At 35.0% G+C, this 19,729-nt stretch overlaps 2 protein-coding genes across 2 annotated transcripts; both read left to right on the top strand.

The window, feature by feature from the left end:
• The first annotated feature begins 8,952 nt into the window (after positions 1–8,952).
• On the top strand, positions 8,953–11,309 carry LOC121781017 (UDP-glycosyltransferase 83A1-like). The gene is made up of 2 exons (XM_042178695.1): positions 8,953–9,461; positions 10,309–11,309. Exons 1-2 carry the CDS (start codon positions 8,972–8,974, stop codon positions 11,184–11,186), a joined length of 1,368 nt encoding a protein of 455 aa, XP_042034629.1. The 5' UTR covers positions 8,953–8,971; the 3' UTR covers positions 11,187–11,309.
• A 4,657-nt stretch (positions 11,310–15,966) lies between these two features.
• On the top strand, positions 15,967–17,069 carry LOC121782160. The gene is made up of 2 exons (XM_042179886.1): positions 15,967–16,840; positions 16,936–17,069. The coding sequence occupies exons 1-2, from the start codon at positions 16,543–16,545 to the stop codon at positions 16,944–16,946; spliced, it is 309 nt and encodes a 102-aa protein (XP_042035820.1). The 5' UTR covers positions 15,967–16,542; the 3' UTR covers positions 16,947–17,069.
• Positions 17,070–19,729: the final 2,660 nt, after the last annotated feature.

Genomic DNA, 19,729 nt, shown 5'->3' with positions numbered 1-19,729 from the left:
ATCTAGGATTGAGTTGTGGAATTGAATTTCATAAACTAAACACACTACATATTCAATCTCGAGATACAAATTTGCAAACGAACGCCCCATAACATATATTAAAAATTACTACTAAACTATCTTTGAAAATTAAAATAATCATAACTTATAAACGTATTTTAAATATGTAAAATATGTACGTTACACACATATTTTAGTGTTTTATACTTTTGTATAAGAGTAATTTCAATATGCTTGACTGTATTTCAAGGAACGATATATAATTAAGAAGTACTCCCTCCGTCCACCATTTAATAAATCATTTTGCCATATTAGTTTGTCTATAATTTATAGAACTATTTACTTTATTCAATTTTTAGTATACAGACTCCCCATTTCATCATTTTTTAACACTCAAGAATCTAATATACTCCCACCGTCCATGAAAAACAGAAAAGTTTTGCTAACCCTAAATTTTAAATAGAAAGTTTTCAACCAATACTAGCCCTACACATCATTCTAAATGTAGAACTTACAATCCACTAACATTCATTTAACTACCTTTTCCCTCCCTCCTACTTTTTCTATCTCTTTCCTAGTTTACCAATTACATATTAAAACCCGTGCAACTCACAATCTTGTCTATTATTCGTGGACGGAGGGAGCATACGACTTTAAACATTCCACTTACTTTCTTCTTTTATTTTCTTCACAAAAATTAAATAATTTTCTAAAATTTATGCCGAGTCAAAAGAGCTCTTTAAACAATGGACAAAGAGGGTAGCATTTTATTACAAGATCACATATTTGGAAGAGAAAAAAACTTGGAAGCCAAAAGAGATACTATGATATCATTGTTTGCTCTATGAGCACACGTGATAAGAATGGTGATAAGAATGGGAATAATATGTGGTTTAAAGTTGACATGTACGATTTTTTATATCAGTATTATATGTCTCACATCCATATCCGATTAGTCGGTAGGAATTGAAAAGAAGGATTTGATATCAGTATTATATTCTTTTGCTGTATCTATTCATTTAGTTTTGTTTGAAAGCTAGCATTGGTGGCTAAAATGATCAGAACTCTGAATAAAATCCGGTGATGATTAGATTGGAAATTTGAAGAAATTTCTGTTGAAGGATTGTTGTTGTTGTTGTTGTTTGAATGTTGTTAAATTCTCTAAATTCTGTCCCACATCGACTTGGTGAAGATCTCATATAATCTATATAAGTGTGGATAACCCTCCCCCTTATGAGGCCTTTTAAGGGGTGAGTGGCCCATTTCTAATATGGTATCAGAGCGGGCCCAAGTCGATGATGGTTTTCTCTTTATCTCTTATCTACCTCACGAGTGGAAGACCGATGTCCTTTCCGGCCCACATCGATGATGGTTTCTCTTGCATTGCCTACCCACGTGATGGATGACCGATGTCCTTTCCGGCCCACACGTGAGGGGGCGTGTTAAATTCTCTAAATTCTGTCCCACATCGACTTGGTGAAGATCCCATTTAATCTATATAAGTGTGGATAACCCTCCCCCCGAGGCCTTTTATGTGAAGATCCCATTTAATCTATATAAGTGTGGATAACCCTCCCCCTTATGACCCCTTTTAAGGGGTGAGTGGCCCATTTCTAATAAATGTCTCAATAATGCAGAACTTTGTTATGTTTACCATTTGATTTGTGTGAATGTTTGAATGTCTAAAAATAAATTTGTGCGGCTTAGCTTAAAGTGGACAATATATTTACTCTGACTCCAACAATGTCGGATCCACCAATTTCTTCTCTGAAGATACATCCTGTTTACGTTAGCTGGATACCCAACCGGACGGATCTGTGGTGTATGTTTCTTTCGGAAGCTCAGGAGTTTTGTCTCAGCAGCAGTTGGATGAGTTGGCTCTCGGGCTCGGGAAGATTGTGGAATGGGCACCTCAAATTATATTAACATAAAAGTAATAAAATAAAAAATTGAACTTCAGTGTGGCCTTTGGAAAATGCACTTATACATTTTAAATTCTTGAAACGGAAAGAATTTCGTTGTATGTCTTCGGTAATGTAAAAAAAATCATTTTTTCCTCTCTTTTTTTTTTTGTCTCTAAACTCTAAAAACGCACAAATGTCAAATTCATTCACCTATTATTTATTCCCCCAGTCATTATATTCTCTCTCTTGAATCTTCATGACACTAACTGATAATGGTATGCCGGAGACGATAAACAAGAAGTCTCGGGAGGCAGAATCACGTCAGCAACTCAAGCTTTAAACAAAGTGCATAAAATAAAACAGAAAGAGACGTAAATTCATATTCATATATTCATTTATTGATTAAAAGGAATAACAATGTCTCCTATTTATAATACTCCTAAATACCCTAACTTAAGAAACAACAAATAAATATCCTAAATATATATAAGAAAGATATGGTAAATCAATAATAGACTAAATAATGGAGATATGGAGATAATCATATGATACGATCGTATCAACTCCTCCACGGTTATAATCCACCTTGTCCCAAGGTGGGAACCATGAAGCAACAATGAGCGTCGAGGAATCCTCCTAGGTCAAATATACACCGAATAGTTGAGCTTCTCCCTGTATCATCTCCATAAAAAATCACAAAGGGATTAGCCTTATGGACATGATAATTCAGTTCTAAAATCTTGTGAATGCGTCCATGAATGCTCAATCACAGAGTGTCATTGTACGGAGGAATCAACCGGGCATCGGCGTCGAGTGATGTAAATCGATGATTCATATTTGCAACATTTTAACATGCGATGAATCACTCAATAATTCCATTGACGTGTTGTCCCTCATGGAATTGCCCAAATCAACCTTAGCTTGAAGAACCTTGATTGGAAAAGCATTCAGTTACATCGAGCACTCAAACTGTCATTGAACTTGTTCCTCCTCGCGCTTGTGATCCTGATTGGGCTTCTTCTCCTTCTCAGCCTTTTTAACTTCAAAAACCAGCAGAAGAATCAAGAATCTTCTCAGTGGATTAATTGTTGAGAAATAACACAGACAATCACGAATATGAAGGAGGATGAACACAAGGGACAGAGAAAGTAAAACTAAAACATTAAATTATTATAATATATGGGCTAATCAGAAAGACATAATATATCTTTTTATATAATACAAAAAAATTATACTCATATTTATAAAATTATATAAAAGCTACTCAGTTTCCATCTAAAAGGATGTACACACGATAGGGTGTGTCAGTTAATCTAGCGATAGTATGGTATAAAGATATCAAGATTAAGGTTATTATGGTGCTACCTTTAAACTTATATTTATTATTGTAATTATAATTATTTATTAATATTATAATTGAATGTAATTCACAATTTCAAAATATCATTTAGACAAACTTGATTAATTTTAATTTGTACTAAAATAGTAAAAATAATACTCCCCTCTGTCCCACAAGAATATACACTCTTTCCGTTTTAGTCCGTCCCACAAGAGTATGCATTTTCTAATTTTGGAAAGTCTTTTCTCTCTAATGAGTGGGACCCATTCTCCACTAACAATACTTTAATTATTTTTCTCTCTATATCTCTCATACTTTACCAATTTTACATTAAAACTCGTGTCATCCCCAAAGTGCATATTCTTTGGGGACGGAGAGAGTAATAGTTATTATTTATTATTATACTCCTTCTGTCCCACTCAAGATATCCACATTCTTGAGTGACACAAGATTTTAGGAGTTGTTAGGTGTCTACTTAAATATTTTAATGAGGAGAGAGTAGAGAGAGATATATTTCTAAATATAGAAAGTGAACATCTTCAGTGAGAAAAACTAAAAAGGAAATGTGGACATCTTGAATGAGACGGAGGGAGTATAATTTATAATTTATAAATTTATACTCTTCTCTCTTCATCCACGCAAATAGTCCCACTTTACCATTTTCAGATCTCCACAAAAAATAATTCCATTTCTAAAATCTAAAAGTTTTCCTTTTATACTTTATCTACTTTTTATCCATATTTCTCTTACTTTTCCTCTTAGAGAAAAGAGTGTAAAGTAAGAGAGAGAATAATTTAGTTAAGACTTTTCTCTACCTTATTCTCTCTCTTACGTCACCTTCCGTTCAATTTAACTATTTATTATTATTTCTACAAAACGAGTGCTGAAAAAAGTGTGACAAACTTTTAGGTATGGAGAAAGTACAATTTATTAAATCAGACAATGGGGGCAGAGTTCTCTCATGATAATTTAGGAGTGGGTAAACCCGCTTTAAACATCACATTAAAATTGTATATTATAATTTATTAATTAATTAATCAAATGTACTTAAATAAAACCTTTTAATTAGAGGTAAGGTGGCCAAACTAACCATGCTAAGATAGGAGTGGGTACCAAAGCAACCCTATAATATGAGGGTGTTGGGCAATTTGTAGCCAACTCCACCTATTCTAGAAAATTCCATTTTTTTAATTCTTTATTAATCTCTATAATTTTCAACTACTTCTTCCGTTCTTTATTAATTGGGACATTTTTTTGACACAGAGTTTAAGGATAGTGTGTTAAGTGGATAGTAAATAAAGTAAGAGATATGAAGAAAGAATAAAGTAAGAGAGGAGATTCCTTTTTAGGAAAAATAGAAATGACTCATTTATGTTGGAACTTCCCGAAATAAAAAAAATAAATCTATTAACATGGAATAGAGAGAGTACTATATGTACATAATAAATAAATAACTCTTTAATATAATACAAACAAATTATGCTCATATTTATAAAATTATGTAAAAGCTACCTATTTTCATCTAAAAAGATATATTTATGTTAGTGTGTGAGTTAATCAAGCGGTAGAATGGTTAATATAAAAAATAAAGATATCAAGTTTATGGTTATTGTGGTGCAATTTTTAAATTTATATTTATTTGTTGTAATTATAATTATTTATTGATATTATAATTGAATGTAATTACACAATTCCAATATATCATTAAGACAATCTTGATTAATTTTTAATATAATACTAATATAATAACAATAAAAATATTTATTATTTATTACACCCTCTGTCCCAGCTAAGATGACACATTTGTTTTGCACTTGTTTTGAAAAAATTATGATAAATAGTTAAAAAATAAAGTAAGTTAGAGAATATTGTAGAAGACACTATCTTCTATATTATTATCTTTTTACTTTATTTTCTCTATACTTTAACTATTTATTATCATTTTTTCAAAACAAGTGAAAAAAGGAAAGTGTCATCTTAGCTGGAACGGAGGGAGGAGTATTATACTTCTTTCGTCCATAAAAAATGGACAAAGTTGTAAATGACACTGGTTATAATGCATAATTGGTAAAGTAAGAGAGATGATGGAAAAATATGGTGGAAGTAGTGTTAGTGGATTGTGGGGTCCGCATGGAGAATGATGTGTATGCTTAGTATTGGTTTAAAACTTTTCCTTTTTAGAATTAGCCTAGATTTAGTGGACGGTCCAAAAGAGTAAAACTTGTCTCTTTTCTATGGACGGCATGAGTATAATTTATAATTTAAAAAGTTATACTATACTCTCTTCATCCATGAAAATAGTCTCACTTTACCATTTTGGTGTTTTCACAAAAAATAGTTCTATTTCTACAAATTGAAAGTTTCTCTATCACACTTTACCTAATTTTTTCTCATTTTCTCTTACTTTATCAAATTCTCATTAAAACTGGTGCATTCCACAAATGAGACTATTTTTTGTGGACGGAGGGAGTAATTCCCTTTGTCCGCCATTAATTATTACAAATTACCCCGCTCAAGTTTTGAGAAATGAAAGGAAAAGATATTGAAAAAAGTTAATGGTATGTGAGTCTAATTTTTATATATCGTGAATTAGTTTTATAATAAAAGGCAAGTGGAATATGGAATCCATTGACACAATTTCATAATGTTTGTGCCCAAAAGTTTTACTATAGCATAATTGGGTCGAAGGGAATAGTATCATAACAATTTAACAATACTATAATAATAATAATGGTAATAATAATAATAATAATAATATTATGACCATTAATTCTTTACCAACAATTTTAAGTTATTTCCAATATTTTTTTTACAAGATAAAATAACTAGGAAGCCAAAAAAGATAGTATGATATAAGTGGTTGATGGACCTTCTATGTCAAACTAACATTATCAGGTGGTGAGCCCAACTAATTAATTTTTGACCAATAGAAATATAAATAGCTCACGTCACAAATAATAGAGTTTATTTAGAAGATATTCATTTAATCCCTTTTATGAATATTGCATAATCATAAAATATGAAAATTTACCAATATTGTTTTCCTCCTATATATAATATATTTACATACTTATATAAATTTAATATTTATTTTCATATTAAGTTACTAAACATATAACCATTGGGGTGCGTTAAAATGACAACACCTTTTAAAGTGACAATGTGATAACACGTTGTTAGAGTTTGTATACTAGAAATCACATTTCGAGTGATTGAATACTGTAAAACTCTTATTTTATTTTCCAATGAAAAAAACAGATTAATTTTGTCATAATGTTGTTATGTTTTACATTTAATGGATGTTTATTGCATGTTTAAATGTATAAGTAACTTAACAAAGTCTAAGTCTTTGTTTTAGTAGACCGGTTGTGGGTCACGTCTACTTTAAGGTAGCACGGTCAGTTCTGAACAAAGAAAAAGGAGAATTTCACAACCTAGATGGAATTAGACTACCCATCGTGAAAGGTTGCAATGTCAGTCCGCATATTCCTGAGCCTTACTGAAATAAGATGACATTGGTGTGGTAAAGCATTGAACGGATCTAACAGCGAGACGAGTCTTTATGCTATCTACTGAAAGACGAGGTCTTGATAAATGTTTATTTCTTAATCAATGTAAGTTAGCATTGAGCATACGGTATTGATTATACACTGCTTTGACTAATCAAATGGTGCATGTTTTTCGCAACCCAATAATCCTGATATATTGGGTAGTGGTGATTAATATCTAACGGTGCTAGGATTGCTATTATGTTGAAACGTGCGCGAGGTGAGTCTCGTTTGATAATGTCCTCAAGAGGAGCACGAAACAAGGTTTTATTATTCGGAACCTAGCTAGATGGAGTTTGATTACTCTATGAATAATAAAAAGTATTTCATGCTAAGTCCACTCTGGGAATTAATAAGAAGTTAATTAATTAAGTCCATAGCAAACATTAATTAATTAATGGACATTTATATCTTAAGCGCGGGAAATGAAAGTTAAAACGGAAACCCGGATTACTTGTAATCTCGAATTTGGATGGAGAGTTCAATATTACTTCTGTAGTGGCTGCTCGTAATATTCCAATTAAAGCTTATATTAAATTGTGGGTTCAATTTAATTAGTAAAAAGCAAATTGGGGGAGCCCATGTCCAAAACCTTCCATAGATCCTTGTCCGGGCCCAAAATATGACTTAATATAAATAGGAGAATAAAGGAGACATAAAATACACATTATTTTCATTAAAAATTCGCCCCATCTCCTTCTCCAAGAGGGACGATTTTCAGCTCCCTCCGTGAGCATTTTCCGTCTTCTTTATTTAAGTCCTAGTACTCTGGTAAGATCAGCCCACCCTGATTACAGTCCGGGAACCAGTCAGAAGATCCGTGGTTTAGTACTCAAGATCTTAACGTGGAGAAGGCGCTAGCTATCGTCGATTCTTTGGAGAATCAACAAGGTATTATTCCTACTCCGTAGAAAAGCATGTTTTATGTTTCAATTATACTTAAAGCATGTTTATTTCAAGTTATGAGCATGATACATGTGATAATTACGCGAATAGAATTTGTCTAAATAATATGCTAAATAGATCTGATTATTATGTGATTTATTTGATGCACGCTTCCGCTGCTAACCCCTTCACAAGTAGCCTGCAATATTATAAACGCTACACTGCAATGGTATAAACACTAGATTGCAGTCTAGCGTATTGGATATTACAATCGGACAAAAATTGCAGTCTACCGTATTGGATATTGCAGCCCGAGAAAATTTGCCCTTGAGCGTTTTTTATGATTGCCACATGCCAGCTGATTATTCGTCCATGTGTACAAATAATTGACTAGGAATTGTGGTATGATGTCACTTTAAGAGTTGTTGTCATTTTAACACAAACCCATAACCATTTAATGTAATAGAAATATAGAAAAATGAAATTATAGCATCACTTTTTATTTGTGTACATTTTCAGTTATATATATTTTTATATATAAAAGAGCAAAGGTCAATTTCGGTCCTAAACATATGACCGTTAGTTTTTTGACGGAACTGTAAAAAAAGACTATTTCGTCGACTTGTTCATTTGTGATGGACCTGTTTTTCATAAAGTGAATGTTTTTGAACCAAATTCGTATTTTGGTCATATATTATAAGCTTAGAATTTGAACCAATCCTAACAAAGTGTTGTATGATTATATTATTTTTTTGTCTTGCTAAAAGATGATGAATATATATAATATATTATTATATTAAACTAATAATTTACATTATTATATGATACGTGGCATTAATCTAACAGTTAGATAACAAGATTCAATGGACTATAAGTGTTTTATTATTGAACAATATTTACCATATGAATATGAATGAGATCCCTAGATATCATGTATATATAAGTATGTATCTGCTATATGTAGGAGGCAAAAGTTATTGATAATTTGTATATTTAAATAAATAAATATTCTACAAAAGTGATTTACTGAATATCCTTTTTAAAAGTGGTTTTAAAATTAATTTTATTAGTTGATTAATTTAGTTGGATGTGAGTCGCATTTGTCAATAATTAATTCGTTTGGCACACTATCTCATAATGACATTTTGGTACGCAAGATCCACTCTATGAGCGGACGTGATGAAAATGGAAAGAAATAGGGGGTTGAAATTTGATATGTACTCTTTTTATACTGCATTAGGCATCTTTGCATCCATGTCATACTAGTCGGTAGGAATTGAAAAGAAAGAGCTCCGATGGCCGGCAAGAAACCTCATGTGTTGGCCGTTCCATTCCCTGGTCAAGGCCACGTGAAGCCGCTCATGCGCCTCTGTCGCCAAATAGCCAAACACGGCATTAAAGTTACATTTGTCAATGCCGAGTCTATTCATCACAAATTACTTTCCGCATCTCAAAAACAACAAGATGAAGATGATTCCATAGTCATGGAAACTGTCCCTGACGGTTTCACTTCTGAAGATGATCCAAACAACCCCTTTACGCTGCTCGAAACTCTCCCAAAGACAATGCCGCAAAACTTAACAGATTTGATTCAAAGGATCAACACCTCCAGTCCTAACGAGAAGGTTACCTGTCTCATTGCTGACATCTCATTTTCATGGATTTTCGAAATTGCAGATAAGATGGGAGCCGAGCCAGTCGGCTTCTGGACGCCTTCCATCGCTAGCTTGGCCTTAACGTTTCACATTCCCAAACTCTTAGAGCAAGGAAATCTTAATATAAATGGTAGGAGTAATACTTAATCATCCCTTTCGTTTTTAATATCATTATGTATATATTGCTCTCTTGTGTGAATAGTTGATGATGAGGAATGAGCAAATGAGCTAAAAGATTGCTGTGAGTTATTGGCTCAAATACACCTTAGAATTCTGGATTTTGGTTTTGATTTGTCGAATGTTTTCCTTTTGTTGCTTAGTTCTTGAATTTGTAATTTGGTGGAGGAATTGTTGATAATGAGCTACCTTTTCCCAGCAAAATGTGTTTTTTCGAAAAAAAATAAAAATTGCTTTCTTTTTGCTAGTGATGGATGTGAGCATAATTTGGGCGGGGACCAATTCGAATATCTGGAGTTACGTGAATATATTTGTAACTCCAAAAGGAATTTGAGTTGTCTTTTGATGATTGGTTTTCTTGTATTGTTGAAATTGGATGCTTGTGTGTTGAAACATTGAGGTTATCTTTATCCAATTGAATGAATCTGGTCTCTTTTCTTTCCTTCTTTTGCTGTATCTCTTCATTTAGTTTTATTTGAAAGCTAGCATTGGTGTCTAAAATGATAAGACCTCTGAAAATAGTCCAGTGATGATTAGATTGGAAATTTGAAGACATTTCTGTTCAAGGATTGTTGTTGTTGTTGTTGTTGTTGTTTTCGTCGTTGTATGGTTTGGAGTTTTTATTCTGTATTCGATTACGTATGTTTGAATGTCTCAATATTAATAGTGATAATGCAAAACTGTGTTATGTTTGCCATTGGTACGTGTGAATGTTTGAATTTCTAAAAAATAAAATCGTGCCTCTTAGCTCAAAGCGGACAATATCAAGTCAACGATATATCCTAACAAATTAAGTGCAGGATCTCTCGAAAATGGAGTTATAATTAGTCTTTCAAACGAAATACCTTCTTGGAGGAAAGATGAGCTTCCATGGAGTTTCTCCAGCGACCCGGAAATAGGAAAGGTTTTCTTCGAAACTCCAAAAAGAGGAATAAAAGATGCTAGTAAAGCAAATTGGTGGCTTTGTAACTCTTGTCATGAGCTCGAACCCGCAGCTACTCAGTTGCTCCCAAACGCCTTGCCAATCGGGCCCTTAAATTTACTCGACTCCAACAATGTCGGATCCACCAATTTCTTCTCTGAAGATTCATCTTGTTTACGCTGGCTGGATACCCAACCGGATGGATCAGTGGTGTATGTTTCTTTCGGAAGTACAGGAGTTTTCTCTCAGCAGCAGTTGGATGAGTTAGCTCTCGGGCTCGAGCTATCGGGCCGGGCTTTTCTATGGGTCGTCCGGCCCGACCTCGTCAATGGGTCGCCGGTCGTGTACCCTCCCGAGTTCGGGACTGGGCTCGGGAAGATTGTGGAATGGGCACCTCAAAATAGAGTCTTGTCGCATCCGTCCATTGGTTGTTTCGTGTCTCACTGCGGATGGAACTCGACTACCGAAGGCGTGGCCAATGGGGTCCCTTTCCTATGTTGGCCCTATTTTGCTGACCAGTTCCATAATGAAAGGTATATTTGTGAAAGGTGGGAGATTGGATTAAAAATTGATTTTGATGAAGAGGGAATTAGATCTAGATATGAAATCAAGAACAAAATTGACATGATATTTTCTGATAATAAGTTAAAGGAAAATGCACTGAAACTTAAGGAAATGTGTGGCAAGAGTGTTGTCGATGGTGGAACGTCTTGGAACAATCTGAAGAAATTTATTGATCATCTTTATAGGAGATGAAGGGTATGGTTTTTACTTATTTGAAAATTTTGTGTGTTCATTGATTGCTATGTACTAATGGTTTCTGAAATGTGGTAGTACTACTTTTTATGAAATAAAGTACACTACAAAATTGCTTGCGTACATACGTTTACGTTTGAAACTAGTATCAAAGAAATTACTTTATAATAAGAGTGTTTAATTTGATCAATGAAATTGATAAGCTTTTTATAGTGTCTATTCTTGAATTCCAACAAGATTTAAATATCAATTTAGCATTGTGATCAATTGCATGAGTAGTATGTACATCAGATGATGCAAACATAATATTCAATTATGGTACTTATTAAATTATTTTATTAATCATATTTTATCAATACTTGTAAACTGTAATCCATGCTCACCATTGAGTGTATCTTCGGTACTTAGTTTAAAAAATGCTATAGTTTTTCCCATAACATAGGACACGTTTCATTATTTTGGAAAACACTAAATAATGGTATTGTAGGAATCGTGAGGTAGTGAAGTGGTGAAAGGATATGGGCTAGATTAGATTCATATGGATTAAATACTTATAGTTATAGTTGGGCTATAATTATAATAGTCCATAAGCCAAATAATCATGGAACCCTAGTGATTCACCATCTGGTTATTTATTTTCCATTGTGAGAGAGGAGAAATAGCATAACATTAGAGAGAAAATACGCAAAGCTTTATAGAGAGAATTCATAGCTTTCTTCTACGGAGCGATTGTACCGAGGAATTGTTCTTGCATCGGATCAGAATACACGTGAACCTCGATAGTTGTAGATTCAACTTGTCGGACACAATCGTAGAAGAAAACAACACAACAAGTAAGATTTAGTTCCGTTGTGTATTACGTGCTCAACTTACAATATAATTATGAATCTAAAATGGTTATTCTTGTCTGCAATTTCCGCTGAGCTCATTAGATGAATACAAGAATTCCTAATAGTGGTACCAGAGCCCGGGGTTTGATACATAATTAATTTTTTTTCCTAATTAATTTGTGGATGATTTTGGAAATCAAAATTCTGAAATTGGATTTCAAAATTCTTTCACTGCAGTCCAATGCGTTGTCCTCGCCTTCATCTTCTTCCGCATCGGCGCCGACTTCCAAACCATTCACCATCACCGGTTTCCAGTCCATAACCATATCTTCTCTCTCGTACGCCCCTCCGGAACCACAGCCACGTCCCTGACCTCCGGTGGAGGTGAGTAATCCGCATAATAAGCCGGCGGAGGAGTTTTGACATAAATCAGGTGCTGCGATCGAGTCGCCGGCGGCGGATGGCTCCGGTAGAATCGCGACGCGGTGGCGATGGAGATGATGATTCCGTTAATTAGGATGTGCAAATACGGCGTTCAATATACGTGGGAATCTTGAAGGAAATCATTGAATATTTAATATATTAATTTAGAATTAATATGAATGGTTGACTAAATCATTGAATATTTAATATATTAATTTATAATTAATATGAATGGTTAGTCAAAGTTTTAGTTTGTAATGAAATATTAATTGGATTAATATTTTATAATTTTATATTAATTTAGAATTAATATAAATAATTAAATCCATATTTAATTAGAGAATAAAATTTGATTTTATTTGTTGAGCATTATTTGATATTCTATGTGATAAGCATGTTATTTGATTTACGCTTATTTATTTTAACTATAGTAGTTAGAGACTGTTTTATTGTATGGGTAGGTGGCGCCCAGTATGTGTAGTCTGTGTTATACTATGTCTGCGTAGGCGGCGCCCAGTATGTGCAGTTTGTGTTATACTATGTCTGGGTAGGCGGCGCCCAGTAATTGTTTGAAATTTAATATTAGATATTATATTCACAAAACTAGTATCACACTGTAACGACCCGCTAAGCCGATATTATTATTAACTATATTATTAGCTTAAAAATACATATATATCTTAGCCTTACCTTTTCAAGGCTCGTCACTTTAAAGAAAAAAATCTTCACATTTTGAAATCCCTAAGTTGAGAGACACTGCAACATCAGTTCTCCTCCCTCTCTCGCCGATTCTTCTTCTTCCTCATCTCGTCGCCATCCTGACGAGAGTCAATCGTCGTGCTCACGCTCTCCTCCGGCGAACCCGCGCCCGGAGCGAGCTCTTTCCCTACTAACTTCTTATTTCCACGATTCTCAATTCGAAGAATTCAGAGGCGGCGTCCTTTTTTTCTCTGGCGGGTTCGCCACCATCTCGTCGGAAATCCGGGTCCCGTCGGTGCGTGTTTCTCCTCTAGCGAATTCGCTCCCTCCGGAGTCCTCGCACCTCCGATCGCCAGACGGCAGACCCGCCGTCTCTCAGGCGAGGCGGCCACGCCTAGCGGCTCGTGCCGTTCTCCTCCGCCCGGCGTTAGCCCTGTCGTTCCCTCGATGTCACCCCGCTGCTGCTCCGCCCTTGGTCCCCGTCGAACCACGACTCCCTCTTCTACTCCGTCGGTAGTCGCCACGCAAGTTAAGTCCTCTTCCCTCTTTCCCCGTTCGTTTCCTTGTTAACAGTTACGGCAGTGTTTGGTAATTAGGAACTTGTCTAGTTGTGATTCAGTTTAAATCTTGCCCCTTGGTTGTTATGGTGAAAAGAGCAGTAGCTATGTGACATAGGGATTCTTGGTGTTGAGCTTGATTGTGATCTACTGTGGTCAAAGAGGCTAAACCTATGTGATAAAGTTCATGTTGTTGTGGTATCTCATCATGTTCTATGCTCGGTTATCTACTGTTCTATCATGATAGAGTGTAATGAGGTTGGGGGAGAAGATGACTTAGCCTAAATATATATATTCTTGGGTTTTTTTTAATTGGGCCATGCAAATATAAAAAAAAAAACAAATCAAGCCCAACTACTCCTAATTAAATTAGAGCTACAATACATAGGGAATATGAGGCCCATTTTGAAATTTAATGACTGGGCTTAAATTAAATGGCTTTTAAATGGAGGGAAGCCCAATTTCGAAATTTACTTATATTTTGGGCAAAAAGAACTAGAAGAGGGTCTTCATCTAGTAGAAAATAATATCTTTTGAAAGCAAAATTAATATTAAATTTTAGCCTAAGTTTTAAAATAAGATTTCATTAATGTTTACTTTAATTATTTTTTTTTATGATTCTTCCATTAATGTAACTAGCGAAAATAATTGATTTTTTTTTAAATTTATTTTAGAGTTTTGGTTAAGAGTAAAATTTTCAAAGTAAAAAGATACGTAGATCCAATTTAGTCGAAGCCCGAAAATAGTGGATGAAGACACATCAAATAATATATGAGTTTAAGAAATTTCTTAAAGACAAGTGAAATAAGAAAATGAGATTTATTATGAGGCATGCATTCTAATTTAAGTAGATTTGTCCTTGAGTCTAATTAAGTGTATTATTATGAAGTTTTCAAAAAGGTTACCTTCGCGAGTAAAGTCGGAACGAAAGATTCAAGTTGAGGAAACTAAACGATCAAGGTGAGCTTTCCTATACTAAAAATACAAATTGTATTTTATGAAAACACGAACACATGTTCGTGATTCTTAAAGATGTTGTCTTGCCATAAATGTTTTTGTATGATGCCTATATGTTTGGCTAATGCCAAAGGAATTATGAATGATGATATAAGTCGAATTCGGGTCCCAGTGAGGGTGGTGTCCCCGCTCGGACTAGTGTACACAAGCTACCTCTGACATGTTGGGCAGAGCAGGTGACCGAGGAAGGTGGCCACCTTCCCGGCACAAGAATACCTCTGACATGATGGGCAGAGAAGGTGACCGTGCGAGAACACCATCTCGGCGGCACAATGTGATCAGATATGGCTAAGTACCAAAAAAAAAAGAGGTTGCAACCCAATGTGATATTTTTAGTAAGCTCGGGTCTTTTCAACAACACCCCGAGTCTTGCTGTGATGATGGCTTGACAATATTTTCAAATGTATATGTGTAATTTTCGGCAATGTGTTCACTGAGTACTTTTTGTACTCAGCCCTGCATATATTTATAAATGTGCAGGTTGAGCAGCGAAGTGGTGGAGGAAGTGCTATTGAGACAAGACATTTAATTCAGTCAGATTTTGACTCTCGGAGGTTCATGTCTTCATACATGGAACCGCGTTCATTTGCTTCCGTTGTGCATCTTAAAAGACTCAAGTCTATTTTGTTCAAAACTCTAATTTTAATTCGAGCTATTCCCGTTTGTTTCGAGCTATGGTCGATTTGTGTTGTTTTCCCCTTTCTTCCCCACTTCTTTAATCCTCCCCTAGTCGCGATCAACCGTGTTTTCTATCCTTAGAAAATGCGGTCGTGACACACACTCTTCTCCATAAAATATAAGTCTTGTTTTTTAAACAAATGTGTCGTCCATCACAATTGTTTGATGTTCCTAGTCTTTTCGACCACGAGTTTTACGCTCTCGCGTTTACTCTAAATCTACAAGGTTTAGGCTCATTCATAGATGCATGGTTGGCATCGTGTGATGGGGTTGACTTACTTAAATTATTTTGAGTAGCCCTCGCAACCAAATAATTTATGGACGCATATTAATTAGATTAATAAACCAAGAATTGTAAAATTGTTGTTACAATTGGCTTGGAAGCCTACCTGGTGATATTATTGTAGTCATCAGCCCTCGCAGAGGCTACAACTATATAGACTTGGATCTTGGACCACTAAAATTTATATTTGATATAAATTTGCATTTTATGTATGGGGGCATAATATATGTTAAAATTAGTGGGAGCTAATCAATACGATAAACCCTTGTTTGATTAGTTATGCGAATGTGATCTTTGTATGCTTTTCTGATTTGCGTTCATTTTAATTTCTGTTCAGATAAAATGTCAAACTTGGCTTACAAATGTTTGATATAAACAAACTAGTTGACTGGGTCAAATTTCACGGATTGGCTCCATTGTTTGTGCTTGGTGCTAAGGCATGACAAGGTTGAGTATGTCCTGGACAAACCAATCGATGTCATCCCCGATAAGGAATCTCTTGAGTTTGCTACATTTGATGTTGAAGCTCATCAGAAACACAATGATAATGCTTCTGATGCTCAGTGTGTCATGTTGTCATCTATGAGTTTGGAACTGCAAAGACAACATGAACACATATTTCCATATGAAATGCTTAAGCACTTGGAGAGTTTGTATGCTTCACAAGCTCAAACTATGGATTATGAGATACTTCGCGATCTCTTCAAGTGCAAGCTTCATGATGGAAGCAAGGTTTCTGAGCATGTGCTGAAAATGATTGTTTGATTGAGAGGTTAGCCTCGATTGGAACGGTCCCCGCAAATGTCTCAACAAATCTAATTTTGCAGTCTCTTCCTAGTAGTTTTGAGAATTTCATTGTGAATTTCAACATGAACAACACGAAGGTTGGGCTGCCAGAGCTGCACAATAGGCTTAAGACTTATGAGTCTTCCACTGCTAAGGTAAAATCTGTGCTCATGGTGAGCTCTTCTGCGAAGTCTTCGAAATGGAAGAATAAGCAACAGAAGAAGAAAGCATCTAAGGATGTTGTTCTAAAGCTTAAGAGTGGAGGGGCCAATAAGAAGTCGAAATTATCAAAGGATGAGTGTCTTTTCTGTCATGAGAAGGGACACTGGAAGAGAGACAGCCCAAAATTCAAGGCACAAGGTGCAGAAAGTGGGAGCTCAGGTATGTTTGTCATTGAGATAAATATGTCTATGAATAATTCACAATCTTGGGTATTAGATATTGCTTGTGGCTCACACATTTGTAATAATGTGCAGGGGCTAAGTGATTGCAAGAAAGTGAGACCCGGGAAGTTGATTTGCGTGTTGGAAATGGAGCAAGAGTTGCTGCCGAACGCGTGGGAACTTATAGATTAGATCTTCCCTCACGACATAGACTAGATTTACATAATTATTATTTTATTCCAGTTATTTCAAAGAATATTATTTCCATTCCGATGTTAGACAGACATTGAAGGTTTTTCCTTCCATTTTGCAAACAGTAAATGCTCATTTTCTTTTAATGGATTGTTTTATGGAAATACCACTCTTGAAAATGGATTATATATGCTTGAATACAAACGAAATATTCTCAATGTGCAAAACAAAAGACCTAAACTAAGTAATACGAATAATGCAACTTATCTTTGGCATTGCAGACTTGGTCATATTAATGAGAAAATAATAGCAACATTGAGAAAGTTAGACTATCTCACTTCATTTGATTTAGAATCCTATGGAGCTTGTGAATTATGTCTCAAAGGAAAACTGACAGTGACGTGTGGTTCATTTATTGGCTTCTTTTTGAACTGCATTCCTTTTATATGTCAAATTGTTTTGTTTAAAATAAAAGTGTTTTTTAATAAAAATGTGGTGTCTAAAATTTTCTTTTGTATTTCGAGAGTTGTACACAAAATTTTAATAAATGATAGATTTTCACAGCAAAAATCATCATTTACCATAAGTAATAATTCAAATTTTTTTCATTATAAACTATGTAAAATTCAATAATTTTGTAAGTACTGAATTAGTTTATGACTATTGTGTTTGTAATTTGTTTGTACGATATTATGATTTTATCTATTGTCAGTCTCAATTTTAGGGAAGTATTTCTTATTTGGCACAAATGTTAATGATGTTTTCATTTTCAAAAATATATCATTATAGTGAGATATCCCCCAAAAAAAACATATGTAACTTAAAGCGATATATTTATATTTTTTTCATTCCTTAAATTTAGAGATTTTGAAAATATCACAGGTTGAAGTGATCTAATTTTGATGAAAGAACTAACAAGGCAAAAATAGACTGTTTAGAGAACAAAATCACTATTTTTCTACGTCCACCACTGTAGTTGTTCATCAATGGGTCCGCCCCTGCGAAGTTCAATGTGTCCACGTAGTCGGTGGAGTTGAAGATGAACGAGAAGTTGAGCCACGCACCGTATGTGGTCTTTTGGTCTTACAAATACATGTCTTGGGCGCGGCTCACCGGTGGAGAATGCAAGTTGTTGTCTAGGGTTACGGGGTCGTCGAACGCCACCAAGTCAGCAAAGTTGTAGGGCGTCGCCACAGTGATCTCGTTACCCCACTGTGGGGACCCGATGACCGCCGGTTCCGGGCGGTTCGGCGGTTTGTAATTTTATTTTATTTTATTTTTGCATTTTTTTCTTTATCTATGAAATGTGCGTAAATAAAATTCAAAAACTCACGATGAAAATTACAATTTTATTGAGAGACTACAAGTTACAACAAATTACAAATCATAAAAACCTTGAAGTCTTGAATTCTTAAACAAAAAATTAAAATACACCGAGACTACTAGTCTAAAAATTACAAAAAAGACTTAGAGTAGTGTATGGATGTAAGCAAATAACAACTTAAGTAGTGAAAGAGAGCACAATCACAATTCACAATAATAGTAAGTAACTTGAGCAATTAGAGAAAATGAGGATAGAGAATAGAGAAATTGAGATTGAGAAGAGAAATCATTGTTAACACAAGAATGAGTGAGTAAAAATGATGGTGAAGTGTGGTATTTATAGGAGAAAAATTGGAGGAAGCAAAAAAAAATTCAAAATTCAAATCGGCCGGTTTACCGCCTGAACCGACGGTTCAGTCCACGGTTTCTGCACAAAACCGGTGGTTTTTAGCCGGTTTTCAGGCCTAAACACTGCAAACCTATGACTGCCACCCTGAAAAGGCCTGAAAAGCACATGAACCGTCGGAAACCGGCGGTTTCTGATTCAAACCGCCTGAAAAGCCTGAAAACCTATGATTCAAGCCGGAATCTTACCGTTGAAACCGGCGAACCGCAGGTTATGGTTCCTTGATTTCTCAAACTTAAACCGGCCCGCATGACCCGTTGAACCGCCACCGCTGATTCCGATTCCGGTTCCGAAACCGCCACAACAGATAATGTCATTTCTTATTTTACATTTATTTGCTTGGTTAATTGCAGATTAGAACCTTAAGTTTGCGCAAATTTCAGGTTTTAACTTTTAACTCTAATTTACTTTTTCTATAACTTAAATTTTGAAGAATATATATTTTAGAAACAATAGTAGTGAGACTAAAGTTCAATCTTTTTATAAAAGATATCGTTTATTTCATATTTAAGTTGTGTACATTTAGTATTCCCTCCGTTCCATCGATGACAAACTCATATTTTCATTGGTTTAATTGATCTGTTGAGGTGCTTAATGTCGAGTTTATTACTTGAATTGTCTATTTCCAGCCAAATAATTGTTATTTTGGAGTTTGATGTGTTCGTTAAGTGTTGTAGAGAATAACAAGGAAAAAATGGAGAATTGGTGCATTTTGGCACAATACCCGCCCGGGTGAAGCTCTAACACCAAAGGCATATACTCGGGTGGGCATCAGACTAAAGGCGTAAGGGATCAGGGACTTACACATGTCCGAGTGCTATTCGTCCAGGTTGGTTCACCCGGGTGGGTCATCGCACGAAGGCAGAACGGATCTAGGGCAGTCTACCCGTTCGGGTATCTTTGTGACCGTAGGGTCACCCGGACGAGTGAAGGTGTTAAAGCGTGAAGCTTCTAGCACTTATACCC

This window comes from Salvia splendens, chromosome 20 (assembly GCF_004379255.2).
Source record: "Salvia splendens isolate huo1 chromosome 20, SspV2, whole genome shotgun sequence".
In the NCBI taxonomy this organism is placed as follows: Eukaryota; Viridiplantae; Streptophyta; class Magnoliopsida; order Lamiales; family Lamiaceae; genus Salvia; species Salvia splendens.
This window is presented reverse-complemented; position numbering and strand designations above follow the sequence as displayed.

Bases quoted from the DNA above. Each gene is read 5' to 3' on its own strand.
- LOC121782160 (XM_042179886.1), top strand. From the start codon at position 16,543: ATGAACAACACGAAGGTTGGGCTGCCAGAGCTGCACAATAGGCTTAAG.
- LOC121781017 (XM_042178695.1), top strand. From the start codon at position 8,972: ATGGCCGGCAAGAAACCTCATGTGTTGGCCGTTCCATTCCCTGGTCAA. The intron at 9,462-10,308 runs GTAGGAGTAATA...AATTAAGTGCAG, and splicing joins AGGAAATCTTAATATAAATG to GATCTCTCGAAAATGGAGTT.